General features: G+C 36.9%; 1 protein-coding gene across 1 annotated transcript in view; it reads right to left on the bottom strand.

The window, feature by feature from the left end:
• The window catches only part of LOC150080675 (ankyrin repeat and SAM domain-containing protein 6-like), a 270,192-nt gene that overhangs the window by 173,992 nt on the left and 70,399 nt on the right, over positions 1 to 25,801 (bottom strand). The window contains exons 5-6 of the mRNA XM_090380780.1: positions 22,701 to 22,742; positions 5,252 to 5,459 (exon numbers count right to left, since the gene is read on the bottom strand). Of these exons, the coding sequence (XP_090236906.1) occupies positions 5,252 to 5,459; positions 22,701 to 22,742 (250 nt within the window). The remainder of the gene's footprint in view (positions 1 to 5,251; positions 5,460 to 22,700; positions 22,743 to 25,801) is intronic.

Consider the following 25,801-nt stretch of genomic DNA (forward strand, 5'->3'; position numbering starts at 1 on the left):
CACTAGCACTACAAGTTATCACAGGCATTTACCCACTGACCATCATGTTATTAATGAAGGTCTCTGCTATTATATTAGGAAAGGGGTACATATTACTTTCCCAAATATTACTGTTGACACAACTGCTGACATAAAGAAACAAAAATAGAAATGCTGGAATCTTATCACTAACTATTGGCAAATCAGGTGGTTGTTCTACCAAAGGTATTGTTACTAAGTTGTTTATACCTGACATTTCACTTATCAGTTCCAACATTGTACAGAAATGGTTCTTCCCCAGTCTCTGCACATCATATTTAATAACAGGACATAGATCACTGAAAGCAAAACTCCTACAGTTCAATCTCACCTCTACAGAGTCTTGCTTATGCGGTGGCATTGAGGACTGGCAACAAAAGATTTATTCTTGCCCAATCTACCAAGCCCTTCTGCAACAAGTCTCAACATTTTTCTCTGGGAAATGAACAAGATTTAATTGCAAATAAGGAAGCTCTTCGAGGAATTTGCGAAAGAAGTGACTGTGATAACTAGAAGGAAAGCGGAAGACAAAATGTTGAAGATGGATATAAAAAAGGCACCTGGGATGGATGGAATCTATCCAATTATATTAAAGGAGGTAAGCAAACCCTTAGCCATAATTATGAGAGCAGACTTGGATTCAGGGGGAGGTCCCCATCGACTGGAGATGTGTGAATGTATCCCCAATTCATAAAGGGAGATCAAAAGGCAATTCTAATTACAGTCCTATTAGCTTAACATCTGTTACAGGGAAAATAATGGAACCACCGGTGAAAGAAGTAATGTAGGACCATCTGGATAGACATGCATTTATACTGCAATCACAGAATGGATTTGATAAGGGGTGGTCTCATCTAACCAATTAAACAGGTAACTATAAGATGCAAAAAGTAAATTTGACATCATATACTTGGATTTCAGGAAGGCTTTTGATACTTTTGCACATAAAAGATTGCGGTACAAACTGGAGCAATGTGGCATTAAGGGCAACTTACTGCTATGGATAAAGGGATGGTTAAGTAGAAGAAGACAGCGAGTAGTTATCAATGGGTACTACTCTTTGTGGACAAGTGTCATTATTGGAGTTCCCCAGAGTTCAGTGCTAAGCCCATTGTTGTTTCAAATATTTATCAATGATATTGATGAAGGTATCAGGCTTAATGTCTAAGTTTGCATATGATTTTAGAAGGTTGGCAAGGTGGTTAAAGACAGTCACTAGGTTGAACTACTGCACAAGATTTAGGAAAATTGGGTCAATAGACTGAGATGTGGCAGCTGAAGTTTAACATTGATAAATGCAAGGTACTGCATATGGGTAGCAGTAACTCCACAGTAACTTATCAACTGTTTGGTATTACACTCAGGGTAGTGGAGAATGAAAAAGACCTGGAGATAATTATGCAGTCAGACATAAAATCCTCTGAGGAGTGTAGACATGCTGCCAGGCCAGCTCACAGAGTTTTGTCGATGATATACAGAAACTTTTCAAGCAGGGATAAGAAGGTGATTATCCCTTTGTATAAAGTGATGGTTAGGCTGCATCTCTGAGTAGTGTATACAGGTCTGGAGGCCTCACTTTAGGAAGGATGTAGATTTTCTGGAATGGGTGCAGAGAAGGGCAACCAGATTGGTGAAGGGAACAAAAGGATGCTCTTACCCAGAGTGGCTTCAGTTCTGCAAATTGCAGTGTCTCAAGACTAGGCATCTGTAGAGAGAGAGAGAGAGAAATCTGACTGAGGTATTTAAGGCCTTGAATGGATTGAGTAAGCTGAATGTTAATGGCATTATCCACTTTCTGAGAATACACATGAGGGGGCATAAATTCCAGATGAGGAATGATGGTCCTACAGGCCAAGAGGGACCGACACAAGAAAGTGGGATCCATTGCAAACCAGCTGCACAAGAGCACAGAATGCAGGATATTGTGGTTTACTGTGGCCAGGTGACTCCACAAAGGTGGACTGTTTGCCGAAGGCCAGTAGTGCTGTGTCCCTTTAACACCTGCCCATCGGAGACACTGTTTACAGTGGTGCATCGAACACAAGGACTGGACAGCAGTGCAATGGTGTAAAGTATTCTTTACTGATGAGAGTAGATTCAATCTCAGCAGCGATTCTAGATGTCAGCCAATCTGGCGAGAGGTTGGCACACGGCATCACCCTGCAAACATTACTGAAAGGGATCAATATGGTGGTCAAGGTGTTCTCATCTGGAGAGGCGTTATCTTGGATGGATGTACACAACTCCAAATACTCGAAGGCGGTACTGTAACTGGTGCACGCTACTGTACTGAGGTAATCCTTCCCCACGTGCATCTGTTCCAAAGTGCCGTTGGCCCTGAGTTCATGTTTATGGATGATAACGCCAAACCCCATTGCACTGACAGCTGTTGATATGCTTTTAGAAAGTGAGGACATTGTTCATATGGATTGGCCTGCCCGTTCCACCGATATAAATTCCATCGAACACATATGGGACACTATGGGGAGACACCCACCAGAAAATGTCCACCAGCTGAAGATGGCACTGACAGAGGAATGGATGATGTTACCACAAGAACTTATCAACAACGTTGTTCTAAGTATGGACAGGTGGTGCAAAGCCTGCATCACCATTAGGGGTGGCCATATCTCCTACTGAGGACAACCTCTTCCCTTTGTTCCATCTTTGGCAGTGATGCATCTGTATCATGGCAGCCAGTGATGTTGCCATTTTTGAATAAGTCCCTCTGTACCTTTTTGTTTTCGTTGTTGTGTTGGTGTTGTTTCCTTCATCATTTCTGTATTTGTTGTTTTTGTTATTTGGTTTTTAGGAGCTATTGTTATTTATTGTTATTTTGGTTTTTTTTTAGGAGCATTAGCAACTAAGGCCATATTGCTCCGGGAATATGCGGTGGTCATTCCCTGACCTTTCCGCATCCTCCGTATTTGGTGGTGATGGGCTCGAACCCCGGTCTAATCAAGAAGCGTGTGCTACGCACTGCTGCTCCTTCCCACCTGGCTACGGAGGCGCCGGTATCATTTCTGTACCTTACGAGGTTCCTTTGGTATGCTTTTCTCATATCCAGGCCACTCCTATGAGAAGCTACAGGTGAAAACCTGACTGGTCCTTAAGTTTTGCACAGCAGTGTACTGCTAAATGTTTACCAGACTGTGCCAGCCGACTGGCTTCCCTACTAACAGGATATCTGCCTTATAACTCAATGCGGTCTCTTATAGTTACCTGCCTAGAACAGAACTTATTATTGATTAACAGTCATCTTTTTACCCTACTTAGTACAGAACCTATCATCATTAACCAGATATGTTTTTTTTTGTGATTTTGACATCAACTTGAGTGAGTCTTCAGTTTTGCCACATGTCTCCCAATTTCGTCCTGGCCATACACAACAACAGTTACTAGGCAACGTCTCCTGATTATCTCCAATGATGAGACTTCTGATTGCAACCTCATGACTAGGCTACATGACAAATGCTGGATAAATCTATCTGTTCCGTATCTCACTTCTCTATTCAGTATTCCAGATGTCCTTTTTCCCCCAAGGTATTTTCAACATTCATTTATTTGTATTTACTTATTATTTTTATTTTAATTTTATTTATTTATCTCTTTTTTTTTGCCCCACTGGTACCACAGATTTGGGCTCCCAGTGGTATGTGATTTGCTGGCGTCCAGTGGAATTGTTTTTTCCTCCAGTGTATGCATGATTCCTTCCTTGTCACTTTCTTTTGACAGTACACGTATTGTTGTGGCCTACCTCCTCGTGGAATGGATGGGTACTAGGGAGCAGTCTGTGAAATAAAATGGCCATTTTACTTCGCAGACATAACACTATACTCATATTTGGCCATTTTATAGAGTTCTGTATTCATTACAGTGTACCACGGCAGAGTTGAACTAATGTTTAGGTGCCGCCATACACAAGAGACAATACACATCCTAACAATAACACTGTAGATTGAGTTATTTGGTCCTGCGAGATTTTTTTTTTAGGTATGTGGAGCTGGTTCAGCATTGTTTAGATGGAAATTTAATAATATTTGTGATGGATTCTAATGCAAGATTGGCATCATGGTTTGATAGAGTTATGAATGGCAATGGTTGTCAATTGGAAGAATTCTTGGCTAGTTGTGGATGTACTACATTTTATTATTTTAACTTCTTAATACAATAAATAAAATAATAAAATGTAGTACTACCTATGTAACAGATGTCACAGTTTTGCTGCCATCGTATTAAATAAACTATGTTATTAGTGTCTTGGATGGTATATTTAAAGGTATCTTTATCTTTGTTAAAATATTTGTTATATTTTATTAAAACATATGTTATTAAAATGACATATGTTCATCTTAATATCATTAAAATGATATCTTTCACTTCCAGCATTAATTTATTGATTAACTGAGATGGATATTTTCTCTTATGAAAGACATTGGTTAAATATTGTATTTTTGTTTCTAAATCAGCTTCTTTTCAGCTTATTTTCTAAATCAGCTTATTTCATAGCATTGTAAATCTTCTTTTCAGCTATATTTTCTAAATCAGCTTATTTCATAGCATTGTAAATCTGTAAATAAAACTGATTTTTTTTAACACTGTACCAAAAAATATTTTTTCATTATCTAGCTCACTGACTATGGCATTATTTTTGTATTTTTTGAAGATTATTTTTGTATTTTCTATGATTGCCTATTTCACTGTGGGGAGCTGATTGATTATTCCCTTGTCTTTCAGTTCCAGCATTATTTCATTGATTAATTGAGGTGAATGGTTTCTCTTATGAAAAGACACCAGTTAAATATTGTATTTCTGTTTCTAAATTAGCTTATTTAGGACAATGTTTCATAGCATTGTAAATCAGTAAATAAAATGGATTTTTTTAAAATTGTACAAACAAAAATTCAAAAACTTCCCTTAATATATGCATGGGGGGAGGTTCAGTGCTCTTAGCTTTTTTTGTTTTTCTTCACTTCTTCCACATAACTTAATTTTCATTTCTCACTTATCTTGATTTAATCAGTTGGTTAAGAGGTAAGTTTCATCTCCTAAAGCCTAATTTATATAATTGTCATAATTTCTCAGTAAAATAATACTCCAAATCATTCTTATTCTCATACCATTAATATATTATTGGATTTCATTTAGTGCAATAAGGCATTCACACTTTTAATGAAATCTTAAATAAATCAATTCTAAGAAACTATTCTTCAGTAACAAAAAAATTAGTTACCTATGAAAAACAGCTTGCATCAGTGCAGTCCAGCCATTAATAATATCTTGAGTATCCACTATTGCCCCATTTTCAACTAACAGCTGAACGATATCCAAGTGTCCCAGCATAGCAGCATACATAAGTGGTGTAGCTCCGTCACTCGAAGCTTGCCAGTTGCAACACGAAGGTTCATTTTGCAAAAGTTGTTTGACATGGCTTGAATTGCCTATATAAAAAAAATATATATATATTTATTTATTTATATATATAAATGAAACATATGAATTATATATACAGGTCGTCTCAAAACAATGCATACACACTTTGAATATTTATTTTTACAGTTTCAATTCCGCGGTTTGTGGACGTCTGCGGCTTGTGGATGTCTTGAACAGTTCCTTCTGCTTCAAACTTATCCCTAATGTGAGCAATGGTGAGCTGCGTTGGTGGAGCTCTTTTAAACTCCCTTCTGAAACATCTTTGCACTTCCAGTATCACTTTAGTATGAATTTCCTTTCTTCAAAGCTTAGTTTCAGCTCGTTTCAGCCATAATTTTTAATTGGTTACAGCTAAAAAAGAAAAAATATTTATTTATTTGTGGGCTATAAAAGTGTGTATACATTTTTTTTGAGACACTATCATGTATATACAGTGTGTATATACATGAACATACACTAAGGTCATCCATGATCTGTATGCACTACATATTATAACCACTTTTATTGGCACATCCCCTATAAACTTAATAATGTAAAATTCATATCAAAATTTGCCTTCGCAGCACGTGGCAACTACACACGTGCACCATAGCATACAGGTCATGTCGGGAACAGAAGCAAGAACATTGCTGTCTTTTTCATAATTTTGGTGGATGACCTCTGATGATGACACTGAAATTGTGAAGGACACTGCAATGTTATTTCATTTTGGTCGCTTTTTCATTTCTTATCTTTATTTTAATTTCCAGTCCACTTCTTCCTCTTTTTCATTCCATATATCGCTCCCAGTGTATACCGTATTTTCATTAGACTTAAACCAATAAAATCTCCTTCACATGTTCTACTTACAATATTTTTATATATATATATATATATACACACACACACATTATGGCTGTAGGGTACGTTTTGCTATTGCAGTGTCCCTGATCCATAAGCTATATTACTATTATTATCTTTTTCATACAGGCACTTTCCTTCCCTATATTAATTAGCTTCTTAATACTATTATTCGTTACTATTAATATATATATATATATATATATATATATATATAGTTTTTTATTCGTTTATATAAACAAAAGTTTACTTTTGTCAGTAGTGTGGCTTTACACTGGAGTGCTCATGTCTGTTCTATTTTTGATTTTTGCTGCATCAGGACTACTGCTGTTCAATTCCCTGCATTGGCGGTTCGATTTGGGCGGACTGATCTTGCGATCGTTCCTCCTGTGCAGCGATTTGTTTAGCATTCGAAATGCAGCGATTCCCTGACCATTATTGGCCTTGTGGTCCTCTGTTGAGATGGGGCATAATGGTCAGTCTATTTTTTCTATTTTTGTTTTGTTTTGTTTTGTTTTATTGTTAGTGGTTTAAATCTCTGTTTGGTGATATTTCACATAAATTTGGACCTGGTGCCCATCAGAGGGGGCATCGCTAAATTTCTATTTAATTGGCTTTTAAATTTCAATGAATTATTATTTGTATAATTAGATTTTCTAAATTAATTTAGTTTCCGCTGCAATATTTTTATTCTTGTTACCTTTCTCTTCCCTCCCTGTTAGATTTGAATTTAGGTTTAACTTTGTTTTTTCGCTCTTGTCTAGCCATACTGCTGGAATTATTTTATTATTTTAAACCTTATTCTAATTTATATGACTACATATTTTTTTGACTATATATATATATATATATATATATATATATTGTGTGCCCCATATATATTGCCAAAAGTATCCGATCATCCTGGGATTTTGGGAAAAATAAACCATACTATGTATAGCAGAAGCAAGCAGATTGATGAAATATAGTAGTTGAGTTGAGGTACTGGGCTTAGCACTTCCAATGAGGGAGTCACTGTAAGGTACCATACAAGCAATCAACCTTGTTAGTACAACTGCAGAAAAGCTGAAACACCTTGGATCAGGGTTTAGCAACATTTTTCTTTGGGAGTGCTAATTTTCTTTACTATGATTATGAAAATCTTTGCATGTGCCACTTGGACTAGTTTATCTGAAATATAATACAGTATGTATAGAAAATTTATAAAAATATTATACCACTACAGAAAATCTTTTTTTTCTAGTAAATGGCCTGGTGGGAGGTGCATGCATAGAGTTGCTGTTGTCTGCCCTAGACCAATTGTATTACTAAAAGTTACAAACACACAGGCAGACTGCAAAAACTGATGGAAAAAGACCAGAGCAGTAAGAAGAGTGATGTTATCAGTCCTCATCAAACACTGTGAATCAGAAACTGAGAGTGACAGGAAAAAATACAATATGTAAGGAATTATTTATCATCAGATTTTATGGAACAGCTGCAGGATACAAGCCAAACAATACAACATGTAATGCTATGTTGTTTGACTTGTATACTGCAGTGTCAACTTTCCTTATAACTGGCCCTAATAACCATTATAACTGGCCCTAATAACCAGAAAGTTGTGTTATGGAGTGATGAATCGTGGTATTTTATAAGATTTTCCAATCTGATGTCCTAGTTTGGGTCTGGCAGAGGGCTGATGAACATTATTTATCAGAGTGTGTTGTTGCAACTGTAAAGCTTGACAGAGGTTCTGTCACTGTCTGAAGTTGTTTCTTGTGGTTTGGATTTGTACCATTGATTGTCATTCCTGGTTCAGTGATTACCATATAGTATACTGACATTCTAGATAATTCTGCTCTTCCTACACTGTGGCAGCAGCATATGGGGAAGGCGTAATTTGTCTTTTCTGTTGTATGATAATGCACCATGTCATAAACAGCCTGTACAGGCTTCGTTTGAAGACATGACATGCAAAAGCTTCACTGGCCTAGCAAGAGCCACAACCTTAACTCTGTTGAACACCTTGGGATGAACTGGAATGTCAGCTTTGGGCAAGGTCAACATGTCTGCAATCAATGCCAGATACTTACTTCCTGTTATCAAAATCTGGTTCAGAGCCTATCAAAGAGGGTACAGTGCATAATTAAAGGAAAAGGTGGGAGACTAATACATTATTAAATATTATATCAATAAAAGGTTCTTTGAGATATGCAGGTGTCTGGTTACTTTAGGCAATATACTGTGTGCAAAAGTACGCATGTATGTGTATGCATTTATGAAAAGATATGAACTATATTCAAATTTAAAATTGAAGGGTGAAGAAAGGAGTGAAAAATGAATAAAGCAATTAATGCTCCATGCTGACAGTACACACAAGAGAAACTAGACTATACTGTTAATGAAAACTGCTAAATTTAAAAAACACAAACAATACACACAAATTAATGTCCAAAGAAACAAGCCATGACTATTCTGTCTCCCTTTTCAGTTGTTAAAAACATCAGTTTGCAATACCTAGTGAAAATTCCATTTCTCTAAATGCAATAAAACCATATGACACGAACAAATTTCAGCCATCAGAGTCTCATCTACTCCAGGAAAAAACCAAAAACATCAACAGTAAGAAAGGACAGCATTTTGATGATCTCTAAACCCAGCAAATTGGCTGGACTGAGTGGCTGTGGTCCTTACATTATGACAACTTCCCCTGCAAAGCACCTATCTCGATCAGAACTTAGAGCCAAAAGAAATAAATAAGCTGAACAGTTTTATACCCTGAAACAGTATCCTCTTTTGATAATTAAATGTCATAGTCAAGGCAGATTATCGAAAAAGAGCTTGTAAAATTGCATAAAACATTGAATGTGCTCCTGAAATCTAAAAATCCAGCAAACAACAAAATTCCTAAAAATGAAGCTGAAAATTACACATGGAATTCTACATTGGCATATACACTGAGTGATCACTGAATTATGACCACCTACCTAATACTTCGTAGGTCCTCCTTCTGCCCTCAATATAGCAGCTATCCAATGTGGCATTGATTCAACAAGATATCAGAACCGTTCGGGAGGTATGGCCAACCAAGCTGTGTGTAATGCGACCAGCAATGCAGGTAATTGTTGTATCCAGATGCCTGATATGCCTTTCCATAGTGTCCCACAAGTGCTCTATGGGATTGATATTGGGGGAGTTCGGAGGCCAATCGATATGCTGGAAGTCAGAACTGTGTTCCTCGAACCATTCCTGCACAACAAGTGCCTGATGGCTCGAGGCATTGTCATCTTGGAAGACACCATCACCATTCGGGAAAAAGTGTAACATAGCGGGGTGTACACAGTCAGCAAGCAGTTGACGATAGCGGAGACCACTGATACGTTGTTCCACATGCACCAGGGGTCCAAGTTGCTGCCAGTGAAACATGCCCCACACCATACAATTGCCTCCACCAGCGTGCACTTTTGATACCATGCATGATAGATGAAGAGCCTCATGTTGTTGACACCAAATCCGTACACGACCATCCACGGTGTGGAGTAAATAAATGTTACTCATCTGACCATCACAACTTCTTCCAGTCTTCTAATGTCCAATGTGCATGCCCTTTGCACCAGGCAAGTCTTTTACGCTGATGAACCTTGGTTAGGAGAGGATGCTGTAGGGTTGTCTGCTGGTATAGCCCATACGTGCCAGCATTCAACAAATGGCAAATATTGTTCTGGGTTGGCTCACATTGTATTGGATAGTCAACTATTAAACAGTGCTGCACCTATTCACCTGTATGAGTCGTCGGACCCAGCGCTCACCTCTAACTTCAATCTTTCACTAACCTTTGCAGTTTTTCTGTCAGGTCGTTGTTTGACCATTTTGATGTGAGTCTTGGTACACTTTAACTGCGGCGGCTCTTGAACACCCCACCAGTTCAGCCGTTTGGGAAATTGAGGCACCAGCTCGTCGAGCTCTCACAATCTGTCCTTTATCAAAGTTCGATAGACCTTTCCTTTAACCCATCATGCTCGGAATTTTATTACCTACTGAACCACTGACACCTTATCTATGCTATGTAGGTCGACTAACTGCGAACGATCATACCTCACGTGGTCAATGGGTCACATTCACTTATCATAAGGGTGGTCATAATTCAATGATCACTCAGTGTATATGGAAAGAGGTTATGGCCAACAGCTGAGACAAGCAAACAGACCCTTGCAACTAACAGAGCTATTCAACATAAAATGAATAAAACTAAAAGAAAAATGAACTTACTGATACATTTCTTACTCCGATACTAATTGTGAATATCTCAACAATTTATATTTAAGAAAATGAAAAGGCCATCATGGATCTGTGCTTAATCAGAAAAGTTAAAACTAACAATAATAATGAATTCAAGAACTGAGATGGAATTAAATTAATAGAAATATTTTATTTAGTATTAGCAATGGTCACAGGGTGCAAGGCCTAATGGCTTTGCTGAACCAAAAAAAAACTAATATAAAATAAAAATAAATAAAATAAAAACAAAATAATAATAATAAGACGAAAATTAAAAAAATAATACTAATAATTAATAAGAGAAAAGGAAATAGACAACCTATGTGTTTTCCTCCTCCTGGATACAGTTAACCTTTGAATTTCTCCAAACTGTGAGTCTCTACACCCATGTAGGTAACTTATTCCAGAAATTTATAACTCGTTGGCTAAAATAAAACTTCCTACAATCAAGTCTAAATATCTCCCCCCCCCATAACTTGGAATTATGGCCCCTAGTTCTAGAGTCATTTTAAAATGTGAAAATTTTGTTCTCATTTATTTTACTTATGCCTCTCAGAGCTTTAAACACCTCAATCAAGTCTTCTCTAAGGTAAACAGTTTCCAAGCTCTGCAAACCACATATTCAAAGTCTTTCCTCATATGGATGCCCTTTTGCCAATCACACCAAGTGAGTTACCCATCTTTGCACCCATTCAAACAATGTCTTATTATTATTATTTTGTTTTTATTTTATTTATTTTTATTTTATATTTTTATATTTCTGGCCCTGGAAAGATTGTGCAAGGCTCAAGGGGAAGAATTTTTTTTAGCCTGGTCTGTACTTGTTAACAGGAGAGACTGCTTCTATAGGGATGGGATACACTTAAATAGAAAGGGTGCAAGAATATTTGCTGATGCTATCGAGGCAGTGTTAGGTGGGTCGGAAAACTGCTAGCTTGGGGGGGTACAAGAACTAATAGATTAACAGTAGCCACTGGCAGAGGTGAAATTGATTCTTGCACAGCTTCTATTGGAATGAGCAGCAGCCTGGAAAAGAAGATGCAGGGTATTTCAGAGACTGCTGGGAGTCACTGCGATACAAGTAAACACATGGGTTGTGTTACGGTAGCTAAGAATAGGAACAGGTGCATGTATACTTGCATGTACACCAATGCTAGGAGTTTGGTAAATAAATTTAATGAATTTGAGTTATTGCTCAAAACATCAAAGGCAGATATTGTTGGGATATCAGAGACATGGTGTCACACAGATATAAGGAATGCAGAACTGAAATTTGGGGAGTACAATGTGTACAGAAAGGATAGACAGGATAGGAAGGGAGGAGGGGTTATGCTATTAGTTAAGAAACACATAAAATCCAAGGAAGTGAAGCCAGTCGACATCTTTGGACAGTGCAGTGTTCAGTCAGTTTGGTGTGATATAAGCATTGGGAAATCAAAATTGAGAGTAGGAGTGTGCTATAGGCCTAATGACTCTGATGAGTATAATAAAAAACTGTAGAGGGAAATAGAGTGGGCCAGTAAATCAGAGAGACTTATAATGGGGGATTTTAATTTCCCAGATATTCACTGGAATTTGTGGGTTGGTCACTCACATGCTAGCAAGGCTTTTGTGGATTTATTAGATGATTGTTTTCTACATCAGCATGTTCGGGAGTAATACTCTTGATCTGATTATCAGTAGTGATTCTTCATGCATTAAGAATCAGCAGATAAAGGAACCACTAGGTGGCAGTGATCACAGTGTGCTGAAGTGCGATTTACTCAAAGAGGTAACTACCATCAGGGGTAAAGGGAAGGGTTTTTGCTTTTGTAAAGGCGACTATGATGGTCTGAGACAGTATATAAATTCTATACAGTGGTACCAACTGATGATGTCACCAACAGCAAATTCAAAATGAGAAGCATTCAAAGAACTTATCTTGGAAACTACTAGGCTTTACATACCAACTAAGAAATATTGTTCAATGTTTAGGCCTAAATGGATGTCAGATGAACTAATGAGACATATGGCAGAAAAGAAAAATGCATGGGATACATATAAATTAATGGGTGACATGGAAGCCTATGATAGATATAAGCTGGTCTGTAACTAATTTACAAAGGAGGTTAGGCAGGTGAAGGCAGATTATGAGAAATCCTTGGCATAGAATGCAAAGAAAAACAGAAAAGAGTTCTTTACCTATGTAAACTCTAGAAGGAAAGGGATGAATCAGATTGGTCCACTGGATATTGATGGTTCAACTGTTGATGATCCTGCTCAGGTGGCTAACAAACTAAATGAGTATTTTGCATCTACATTCACACATGAGAAGTTATTCAGGAAGGGGAATGCCAGAGGTGAAGTAAACTCTGGCAGTGAGCTACATGATTTTGTAATAACTGAGAGGAAAGTGGAGGAGAAATTGTTGAGGCTAAACATAAAAAAGGCACACCCAGGGTGGATGGGATCTATCCAGTTATATTAAAGGCGGCAGCAAAGGAGGTAAGTAAACCCTTAGCCATAATTATGAGAGCTTCTTTGGACTCAGGGGAGGTACCCATAGACTGGATATGTGCAAATGTGACGCCAATTCACAAAGGAGGATCAAAGGCTGACACATGTAATTATAGACCTGTGAGTTTAACTTCTTTTCCAGGAAAATTAATGGAGGCACTGGTTAAAGCACTGCAGGATCATCTAGAGAAGACTTCAGTTATAGCTCGGACACAGCATGGTTTCGTTAAGGGAAAGTCTTGCCTGACCAACTTGATTGGATACTATGATGCAGTCACAAAAGAACTGGATGCAGGGAATAACTTTTATATTATATATTTGGATCTTAGAAAGGCTTTTGATTGGTTTGGTTTGGATTTTATTGGTGCATTAGCAACTAAGGCTATAATGCGCCAAGACCAGGTAAGGTTTTTGATACTGTTGCACATGGAAGATGCTGCACAAATTGGTGCAGCGTGGTGTCGGAAAATTGCTACTATGGATAAAGGGATGGTTGAGGGGGAGAAGACAGAGAGTGGTAATCAATGGACACTGCTCATCATGGACTAATGTTAATAGTGGAGTCCCTCAGGGTTCAGTGTTGGGTCCATTACTGTTTACTGTATTTATAAATGATACTGATGATGGTATATCAAGCTTAATGTCCAAGTTTGCAGACGATACAAAGGTTGGCAAGGTTGTTAAGGACACTACTGACAGTATACTGCTGCAACAGGATCTGGAAAGGTTGAGGAGATGGGATGAGAGGTGGCAAAAGAAGTTTAACATTGACAAATATAAAGTACTACATATGGGAAACAGTAACCCCAGAGAACGAATTAACTCTGTGGTACTACACTGACAGTGGTAGAGAATGAAAAGGACCTGGGGTAATGGTGCAGGCAGATATGAAGTTTTCTGAGCAGTGCAGACGGGCTGCAAGAGTAGCTCATGGTGTCTTGTGAATGATATACAGAAATTTTTCTAGCAGGGATAAGGAAGTGATTATTCCCTTGTATAAGGCAATGGTCAGGCCACACCTTGAGTACTGTTTATAGGTCTGGAGGTCTTATTTCAAGAAGGATGTAGAGCTGCTGGAACGAGTACAGAGAAGGGCAACAAGATAAGTGAATGGAACAAAGGGTTGCTCTTACGAAGAAAGGCTTAAGTTTTGCAAATTACAGTATCTGGAGACTAGGCACCGGCAAAGTGATCTGATAGAGGTATATAAAGTCTTGAATGGTTTGAGCATGCTCAATGCTGACGGGATTCTTCCTCTTGCTTAGAATAATCACCTGAGAGGGTAGATAGTTGGTTTGTGGAAAAGACTTCCATCCCTTGTTGTGGAAGTTTATAGCCTAAATAAATTTAAGGCTCAGCTGGACAGGTATTTCAAACGAACAGATGAGTTAAGTGGAAGTGTTTTTTTTTTTTTGTTTTTTTTTTGGCTGATGCTGCATAAGCTTGCTTTCTTGCATCATATGCCTCTACTAATGTTAATGCTAATGGGATTATGACATCCTTATTTCTACTAGAAATTGTTTTATAAATCAGTGATACGACACCATGGGCCTTCCTTGCAACCTTCCCTTGATTTCTCCAAACTGTTAGCCTCTACCACCCATGTAGGTAACTTATTCCAGTAATTTATAACTTTCTGGCTAAAATAAAACTTCCTGCAATCAAGTCTAAACATCTTCCACCATAACTTGGAATTATGGCCCCTAGTTCTAGAATCATTTAAAAATGTGAAAATTTCGTTCTCATTTATTTTACTTATGCCTCTCAGAGCCTTAAACACCTCAATCAAGTCTTCTCTAAGGTGCCTAGTTTCCAAGCTCTGCAAACCACATATTCAAAGTCTTTCCTGATATGGATGCCCTTTTGCCAATCTCACCCGTCCTTGGACCCTTTCAAACAATGTTTTTCTTTAGGTATGGTCTCCATACTTGAACACAGTATTCCAAGTGTGGTCTAACAATAGCCTTATATAATGGGATTATGACATCCTTATTTCTACTAGCAATTGTTCGATAAATCATTGATATGACACCATGGGCCTTCCTTGCAACCTGTCTACAATGCTCGGAGAACTTCAGGTCTGACCGTATTGTAACAAACACATCCCTTTCCTCCAATACTGGCTTTAATTCAACTCCACCAAGTATATAAGTTATTTTGGGGTTACTGTTCCCCAGATGTAACAGCTTACACTTTGCTGGATTAAAGCATAGCTGCAATTTTTCTGCCCATCCCTGAAGTCTATCTAGATCACTGAAGAAGCTCTGCTTGGAGGTGATCATTAACTACTCTACCAATCTTTACATCACCTGCAAATTTAGACATCTCGCCCTCATTTTATTAGAAGAAGTGCATGAGAATAAAAACAATAAAATATGTGCAGGCCTGAATGCTAAAGGTGTTATTCTGCACAAGATGGAGCAATGGTCAAGAAAAGCTGACCATTAAGTTTAAAATAAGAAATAGTGAAAATACTGTGCATGTCTGTATATTTAAACTAAACATCGTTTCTTCAGATATTTGATTTTTGTCTTATTTTTTGCACATCTGAAAATCAAGACATGAGAAATATGATATAATTTGGGTATGGAATGTCTATTAAGAAAGTTTTTAACTAAAATGACCTTTTAATGTAGGCAAAACAAAACAAAAAAAGTCTTAGTCCCTACCTTCCCATATCTTAAGTAATCTTCCTCTTAGACATTTTATTTTAATTAAAAAAAAAAAAAAATCCTAATTTACTTTACAATCAATTCAAAGCACTTCAATCAGAACCTAGAACTAAAAGAAATAAATAGGCTGAACAGTTTTATCATCATCAGCCATTTTCAATCCACTGCAGGATGAAGGCCTCTCCAGCAACTTTCCAGCTCCTTCTGTTTTGTGCAATGGCCATCCATTTACTACCCATAAACTCGTTAATTTCATCTGTCCATCTCCGTTTTTGTCTTCCAGGTTTTCTTTTAGCTCCTCTTGGGTACCATTCTGTTATTCTCTTAGTCCATCTGTCATCATGTCTTAGAGCTGTGTCCTACCCAAGTCCATTTCAGTTCTATAATTTTGATAAGAATGTTCTTCACTTAAGTTTGCTGCCTAATTCATGTGTTTCGCTTCTTATCTATTAGTCTGATTCCCAATATAATTCGTTCCATTCTTTGCTGTGTCGTTCTCAGCTTCTCTTCCATTCTTTTGGTGAGTGCCCAAGTTTCACTTCCATAAGTCATGGTGGGGAGTATACATTGGTTCATTATTTCACATTTCAGACAAATTGGAATATTGCTCCTCAGTATGTGACTATATTTCCTGAATGCTATCCATCCAAAATTTATTCTTCTCTTGACTTCCAGCCATTTATCATTATTACAGCTGATGACTTGTCCCAGATAAGTATATGACTCCACCTTTTCAATTACTGCTCCTTCAATCATTATTTCCCTTTCCGTGGCATACCTGTTCATCATTACTTTTGTTTTAGCCATATTCATCTTTAGTCCAAAATCCTTACTAACTGTGCATAACTGATTAAGATTTTCCTCTAATTCTTTGGGATCATGGCTTATGACCACAATGTCATCTGCAAATCGTAAATGGTTTAGGTACTCTCCATTCACATTGACTCCTTTCTGCGACCAGTCTAATCTTCTGAAAGCTTTCTCAAGGACAGCAGTAAACAACTTTGGAGATATTGTGTCTCCTTGTCGAACTCCTTTCTCAATTTTAAATTTGCTACTGTCTTTGTCTAGTCTAATAAAGGAGGTAGCGTTCTCATATATTTTTTTCTAAATCATAATATATGGGGTATCTATGCCTTGTCTTTCCAGTGCCCGAAACATTGCCTTATGCTGTATGGAGTCAAATGCCTTTTCATAATCCACAAATGCCAAGCATAATAGTGTTTTTATATTCATTTGCTTTCTCCATTAGCTGTGACGTTATGTGAAGGTGATCCATAGTTGAGAATTCTGTCCTAAAGCCAGCTTGCTCTTTTGGTTGATTCTCATCAAGTATTCTTTCTAATCTGTTAGTAATGACCGTTGTGAACAACTTGTAGATATGAGATAACAAGCTAATTGGTTCCAATTTCTGATTTATCTCCTTTCTTATGCAGCAAAACTATGGTTGCATCATTCCACTCCTTAGGCATCACACTTTTTTTAATGCATTTTGTGAAGAGCCTTGCCAGTTTGTTTTTGTGTTATGTCTCTTCTTCCCAATTTTAACAACTCTACAGTAACTTCATCTTCCCCAGGGGCTTTCTAATTCTTTATTTTTTTTCAACACATGTTCTACCTCATCAGGAAGGATATTGGGAATGTCATATGTGTTACTAATTTGCGATCCATCTTCCCCACTGCTGGCATCTTCTCTCGCTCCTTGTATAATTCTCTATAGTAGTCTTCTGCTATTTGAATTATGCCTTCTCTGCTATTTATAAGTACACCATCGCTATTTTTCAGTTTCATTTGTCTTTCTGTATTACTGCTGATTTAAGTCCTTTGTTTTCCCTTAATGCTTGTTCTACCTTTCTTGTGTTAAATCTTCTTATGTCCTCTCTGAGTCTCTTTCTAATGGCTTTGCATAACTCAATATACTCAATTTTCTCCTTGTCAGTGTTTATCTTTGTCTTCATTTGTCAGTGTTTATCTTGCTCTTCATTTGTCAGTGTTATCTTGCTCTTCATTTGTCGTCTTTGGTTCATCATGACAAGTGTTTCTTAATTTTTATTTTCTTCTTTGGATTTCTTTTTACCTATAGGGTTCTCAGGCTTTATCACTTTCAGAAACTTGTAATATTTCTTGTCGATATCTTGGTCCTGAGCCATCTGCAGAAGCTCAAACTTGTTCTTAAGTTCCAGTACATACTGCTTTTTCTCCTCTTCTGTTATCTCAAAGACCTTCATATTATTTACTTGAGTCAGTTTTTTTCTTTCTTTTCTTACATCTATGTCAAGTGTGCATCTTACCATTCTGTGATCACTTCCAACATTTACCTTGTTCAGGATGGTAACATCATTCACGATATATCTTCTGTTAGTGAGGATGAAGTCGATTTCATTAGTTGTTAATCCATTTGGGCTCTTCCATGTCCACTTTCTGTTCACCCTTTTCTTGAAAAAAGTGTTCATTACTGACAATCCTTGAGATTCTGCAAATTCCAGAAGTCTTTCACCTCTTTCATCAATTCCAAAATTTCTTATAGTACCCCTTTCTGTGCTGTCTTGTCTCTTTTCAACCTTAGCATTGAAGTCCCCCATAATGATAGTGTGGTGGTTTTCTGCTCATCTAGAAGACTCTCAATTTTGGTGTACATTTCTTTAACCTCTTCATCATCATGGCTCGATGTTGGTGCATAAATCCTTATAACCTTTAGCCTGTACCTCTTAGAAATCCAGAGTAGTAGTCTTGACACCATTGGTGATGTACTTTTGAATTCCAAAATGTTGTTTTTTATATCTTTATGGACCAGAAAGCCAACTCCACCTTTGCTCTTTTCACTGTTTCCATTGGTGTATAGCAGATTTCCACCTGATAAACTTATAAGTGATTCATTTCTTCTTTTTGTTTCAGTCAAACCGATGACATTCCAATTCACATTTTCTAATTCCTTTTCTAGTTCTAATATCCTATCTTCACCGATGAGCGATCTTACATTATAACAGGCCAAGTTCAGTTTCCGTGCATGGCAGCCTGGTTATACCCAAAAATTCTTAGCACCCTCTGCTTCCACTCAATCCTCTCGCTGCCTTAAGAGGGGGAGTGGAAGTCACTGGGGACTGAGGGCCATTTGTTTCATTGTGCTGTCATGTGCTGGAAGGGTTTGGTCTTTTCCTCTTCACACTAACCAGGCATCTTGAAGAGAACTACTGTACACGTTCGTTGCCACCAAAGTGATGTAACAGGGCTTACCATTTAGAAGGTGTGCATGAGTGGATTTTAAGGAGGTAGGCCAACTGGATTTCTCCTAAGTCTTCTAAAATCTAAAGGTATTGGATCCATCAGTGTTTTAGATTGAGTGTCAGATAACACACAGAATGCCTGTTCCTCTCTAAGCCTCCCTAACAGCTTTTATACCCTGAAAACAACATCCTCTTTTGATAATTAAATGTCACATTGAAGCCAGATTATTGATAAAGACTGTAAAATTGCATAAAATATTGAATTGTGTTACTGAAAACTAAAAATAAAGCAAACAACAAAATCCTGGAAATGAAGCTGAATATTACATGGAATAGCCAACAACTGGGTCAAGAAAAACTGACCCTTGCAACTGATAGAGATTACTGAAAAAAGAAAAAAGGGAAAAAAAAAATGAAATTACTGCTACACTTCTGACTACCACACTAATTACAAATAACTAGAGAATTTACACATTAAGAAACTGAAAAAGTTGGCATGGATCTGTGCTTAATCATAAAAGTTAAAATCAACAATAATAGCAAACTTAAGAACTGAGATGTGGCAAAAAAGAAATGAGATTGAATATACAGTTTATGAAATACTCCTCCCACTAATTAGCAAATTCAACAGTTGTTTAGTGTGGTCTTTCCTGGTTTTAGCAACAATTCAAACATGTTGTGCATGTTTGAATTAGGAGAATTGTGTTTGTGTTACGCTCATTTGTGTAAGATATGCTTTATCACTCTGGGCTTTTTACGTGATTGAAATTTAGAGAAATGCAATAACATCAAATTTTTAGTCAAATCCAGCAAAACCACAACTAAAAGCTATGGTGTGTTAAAAAATGTTTTATGTGAAAAAACAATCTCTTGTGCTAGCATAGTCAAGCAGCACAAAAGAGTAACTGTTCTAGAAAAAAAGCAAGATATCAAAATCTGGTCAACACAAAAAACTGAGGGAAACATTGAAAGAGTTTAAAATTTGGTGTGCAATGATAGATGATGCCCACAGTTATAATGCACAACCAATGAAAATATTCAAAATCTGCACTAACATTCTGGAATGAACTGGGAAAAGAAGTAGACTTTCTCAACAGTGTTATCATTGACTGGTGTCAACTCCTGGGTGTTCCAGTATGACCACAAAACTAACTGACAACCCCCTCCAATGGGCAAAGAACACATCTCCCTGACTGAAAAAGGCAAGAATGAGGCACTCCAAAGTGAAGCCAACGTTACTTATATATTTTCACATTAAGGACACTGAACATCATACTTCTATAAAGATGATGTACAGTGATGAAGTACTACTTCACTTAAGCATTTAAGTGAAAAATTCTGTTGTGAAAGACCACAACTGTGGCATAAAATATAGGTTCCTTATCACGTCACATACAGCATTATCACAATTAAGTGATTTTTGGCTCCAAAACCAAATCACTCCAAGAAAACACCCACTCTATTCACCAGGTCTGATCTGCTGTGACTTTTTTTTTCTGTTTCTGAAACTAAAAGGTTTCACAAAAGGACCTATTTTGATGACATAGAGCACATAAAGAAGTGTACAGTATAACACCTAAAAAGTAGAAACACATTAGAACAAATTATAAATGCACTGAATAAACACAGCTAACCATTGATTTTGGTAATTTTTCAATAACAAAAGTTTTTAATGATTTAGTCTTGTTTCTTTATAGCCACACATTAGACATATCAATTTATCAGCAAGATATCAAGTATTAGTATTAGTAGTGAAAATGATGAAAGGCATAATACAGCATTATTTGTTAAAAAAAAAAAAGAGGCAAATGAAGTGGGTAAAAAAATACCCATTTTGTTGTTTGTTTGTTATTTGGTTTTTAGGAGCATTAGCAACTAAGGCCATATTGCTCCGGGAATATGCGGTGGTCATTCCCTGACCTTTCCACATCCTCTGTATTTGGTGGTGACAGGCTCGAACCCTGGTCTAATCAAGAAGCGTGTGCTACGCACTGCTGCTCCTTCCCACCTGGCTACGGAGGCGCCACCCATTTTGTCTGCCCATCCCAATATACTAATTAAAATAAGTAACAACATATTTGAGATAAAATCTATTAAAATAAACTAAGTTAAAAGTGTTAAAAATATATTTGGAAATACAATTAATAAAAATGCAAAATCACATATTAGCTTTCATCCAGTATGAGGCCTTTATCAATTATAAAAACTTTTACTGGAGGATACACATTTAGTCAAGAGAAGACAGGAATAAAGGAACATTATGAGATATGTCAAGGAAGAGGAGGAGAAAGGAAGGAAAGAAGGGGAAAAGGAGAGAGGAAGAAAATAATGAAAAGTATGGAATAGGAATATAACTAAAAAGAACAAAGGAGAAAGGGAAAAATGAATGAGAAAAGGAAGAAAGGGGTAAGTATAGATTACTCTAGGTAGCATAAAAACTGACGTACATATAGGGAAAGGGGAGATGAAAGGAAAAAAGGGGAGGAGGATGGAAAGAACGGTGGGGGTGTAAGGATCACTTTCCTACTTCATGCAGAGACAAGAGTTAAAAAACAGGATGTATGAGCATACCATTAATTTTGTTGTCAACTGAATTGGGTGCTGCAAATGTGGGTCGATTCCAACTGGAGATTCCATATAGAGAGCCTCTACATGCAGATGGATGAGTGATGGTAGACTTAAATGGTAGATTGTAATGGTAGATTTCAATCTGATCCTTACTGAGTAAAGCAACTGAGAAATTCACCATGGGGATAAATTTTTTTACATCAGATGATGATCATTACTATGACAGCACATGTTAGGAGGTAAGAATATTCTAGAGCTGATCACCACTCATGATACTAATAGATTCATAGGGTTGGTAGTACAGAAACCCTCGTTAGTGATCAAAAAGCGCTAAGGTGGACAATGACAAACAAGATCTTGGCTATTAAAGGTAAAGACAGAGCTGGAAAGAAAATATAGGTGAATTACTGAATAACTTTTAAGGTAGCCATAAAGAAGCCATATATAATATTAATAAAATATAGCAAGAAAAGAATTGTATGGTGAATGAATAAGAAACTGGCTAGTTTAGTAGGGCCATTAAAGGCATGGTACAGTTGTGCAACTTATAACAGTTTTATGCTCAAGAGCATAAAACTGTTATAAGTTGCTCTGTAATAGCACCACAGAAAGAGTAAAGTTGGAAAAGGCTAAATGGCAAATCACTCAGTGAGAGAGGGCCTTACAGTACATAGCATATATCCAGTTATTTTAAAGTAAGTGGTAGGAGAATGTATCAAAACTAATCATTAGACACAGGGTTGATTCCCTTCCACTGCAAACGCATAAGTGTACCCATATCTCCAAACTGTAAAGGCAGTTCCAAGGGCTAAGCAGACAACTTCAGACTGTCAATCTGATTTCAGTGGTAGGGAAAATCATGGAGGCAACGATTAAGAGTAATACAGGGTCATCTAGGTATAAATTATTTTCTCAAGGGAATAAAGAAGGAAATTTCGACTGTGTTTTTTAATTTATCAATAACGTGAAGATATTATAGTTACAGGGGGGGGGGGTCAAGCATTCTGGTTACAAATATTTATATCATTTAGTAAATATACATTTGTTAATGCACGTTCAAAAACATTTATTCAAAGAAATGAAAAGAATATATATATATATATATGGAGAGTAGTTCAGGTGCATACAATGTAAAAAATACACAGTACATATTCATTAGTATAAGATATAAATAGAAAAAATCACTTACCTGCTTTTATAGCTTCGATTATCTCTGCTTCTCCATTTTCTCCTTTGGAAATAAAGTATATGCATCATTCATTAACGTACTATGACTTTATTTTTCAATAAATGCATATCATATATATATATATATATATATATATATGTGAAATTATGTAGAAGAATATGGAATAGGAGGAACAGAAATAAAAAAGGTATCAGAACAGATTAATGCCATTAAAATGATTTAACACTACATCAGTCTGTAATGTAAAAAATAAGGTTATAACCTTATTTTTTATTTTTTTAACTTAATACCAATTGGATAAATTGGAGAAATTGCATACAACTGGAACAATTTAATAAGAATTTAGAATATAAGTATTAGGGATGAAAACTATACCCATGAGGGTAACCTAAGTTAGTCTTTGTTGTACCCTATAAATAAATACATAGATAGTAAAATTAAAATGATGATGTAGCTAATTATTGATATATTTGGATACATTGAATGGAATGTTAACAAGGGCTAGATCCACTCAATATATTCCATCAATAAATTAGCTGAGGCTATCTGTTTCTGTTTGTCATTTATATATATATATATACACTGGTGTTCAAAGAAAGTGCATCACCCCTTAAAATTGTAATTGTCGTCCGAATAATGTAAGTATATAGCAATATTCCTTATAGATTGTATCAGATAAGATTTACACGCGTAGGTCATGATGTAATATTGCATCAGCTGTTACTTTCAGCTAAATAAGCACGCTCTGCAAGAATTGCAGTCATTCCTTGCTTGTGTCAGGATGGCAAGTTACTGCAGTTGACGCCACAAAGAAAGAGTGCTATTGTTGCTTTATGTGAGAAAGGATGTTCTTCCTGTCATATTGCTTATAGAGTGTCTTGTAATTAGTAGATTTCTTTCCAAACTCAATAATACTGGTTCTGCTGATAAGAAAAAAGGAACCGGATACAAACGAGTCTCTACGCCAAAACAGGACCGCGTTTTGAAGTGCTTATGCCTTAAAAACTGTAAAGCTTCTCTGTCTGAGCTGAAAAGAGAATGGGAAGAACATACAGGAGTGGTAGAAAGTGCAGTAACAGTCAGAAGACGCCTCTTCAAGAATGGGACTTACAGCCTGTCGTCCTAAGAAGTAGCCCTTCCTCACACAAAAAATGAAAAAGGCCCGATTAATTTGATGTAAGAAGATGTCAAATGGACCCCCCCGAGCAGTGGAAGTCAGTTATTTTCTCAGATGAGAAGAAATTCAACCTGCATGGCTCTGATGGGAAATAAACTATTTGCCGTAAACATGGTGAAGAATACCATCCAGACTGTATGATGTCTACGGTGAAATTCCCTACTAGCCAAATAGTATGGGAGTGCATTTCGTATTGCGGAGTACGTCACCTGCAGTTTATAAAAGGTTCCGTAAATGACAATGGATACCTCGCTATATTGGAAGGCAAATTGCTGCCAACCATTAGAGACTATTTCAACCTGCCAAGTAACTGCATCTTTCAGGACTCTGCTCCTTGTCATCGGGCAAAAAGTGTAAGTAGGCACTTCTGTAGTTATTTTACTTTATTTCTGCATTAGAGGTTCAAATGTACCCCCCGAGCATCGGAAGTCAGTTATTTTCTCAGATGAGAAGAAATTCAACCTCTTATGAGAAGAAATTCAAACAGTAACATGTTTACATTTGTTACAGGTGAAACAATGGTTTGAAGAACGGTCCATTACAACTCTTAGCTAGCCAGGAAACAGCATGGACCTGAATCCTATAGAGAACTGTTGGCATCATGTGGAATCTGAAGTTGCCAGAAAGAAACCAAAGACCCTTCGTGAACTTCAGGAAGCCATAATTCATGTTTGGAACCACGAACCATCAGTTGATTATCTTCGGAAATTGATCTTGCCAATGTTTCGACAGTGTGCTGCTGCTGTCATCAGGGCCAGAGACGGTTCAACTAAATATTAGCTTGCACCTGGTGAACTTTTCATTTTGTTGTTTCCCTTTAAAATGATAAACTGAAGCAAACTGAGGGCTTCTGATAACATTTCAGCCACAATTGTTATGTTTACCAAAACTGTTATTAAAGGTTGCAAATGCTCATTTTGGAATATTTTGAGAGCACCTGTCAAATATTACTTAGCTTTGCCTTAACTATTAATAAATATCTTTTGTTTATATTTCTATTTGTGATGCTAGTTTATTAATGTAACATGCCATGGCAAAAAATGGTTAGAAATGTGAAATTCCTAGGTGGATGCACTTTATTTGAACCCCAGTGTGTATGTATATATATATATATAGCTACTTGCACATTGTCCATTATGCCATGATTTTATTTTTATTAAAAAATTTAATTTTAATTTTTTGTTCAGTTGGAAACTGTTTTTAGGCACAATTACACAAGCATAAAGCACCTATTGTCTTCACCATGTCAGTCTTCATGTAATAACTTGACTTCCAGCAGATGCATTTTTATGGAATTTTACATTTGGTTCTTTTGTATTTGCTAATCCATCCAAACTTTCGTTAAAATTGGACAGATTCAGATGTCTAATACCATTGTTGTGGGCTTCAGGATTACCTCCATTCTTCACTGAGTCCTCAGTACTGGGCATAGCCCAAGCCATTACTTCCAAGTAATGGCTTCGGCTATGCCGACCATGTTTTGCCATTGGCCAGACCCAATGGGCATATAGCAGCCAGGGTGCCCAAGACACAAGGTCTAGTGCCCCCTGACCCCCTAGTCACGTGGAGGCACACCAGGTTCACATATCAACTACCAGGTTAAAAGTTAAAATTGGATAAAGCAGAATCTTATTTTTTTCATGCACATCTCATAGGTTATCCATATATAGTACTGTATATTGCAGCTGAAGCACTGGAATATTATTATGTTTGTTGCCATGTAGTACTTATAGTATATGGCAACAAACTCTGTAGTACTTCTTCAAACTCTAAACTTGTCTAACACATACACGTAAGGAAAACTTTTGATACTGTTGTGCACGGAAGACTACTGTACAAATTGGAGCAGTATGGTATTGAGGGCAAGTTGCTACAAAGGATAAAAGGGTGGTTGAGTGGGAGACGACACAGAGTGGTAATCAAT

The sequence above is a fragment of the Mastigoproctus giganteus genome, chromosome 9, assembly GCF_048544385.1.
Source record: "Mastigoproctus giganteus isolate SK-2022 chromosome 9, ASM4854438v1, whole genome shotgun sequence".
NCBI lineage: Eukaryota > Metazoa > Arthropoda > Arachnida > Uropygi > Thelyphonidae > Mastigoproctus > Mastigoproctus giganteus.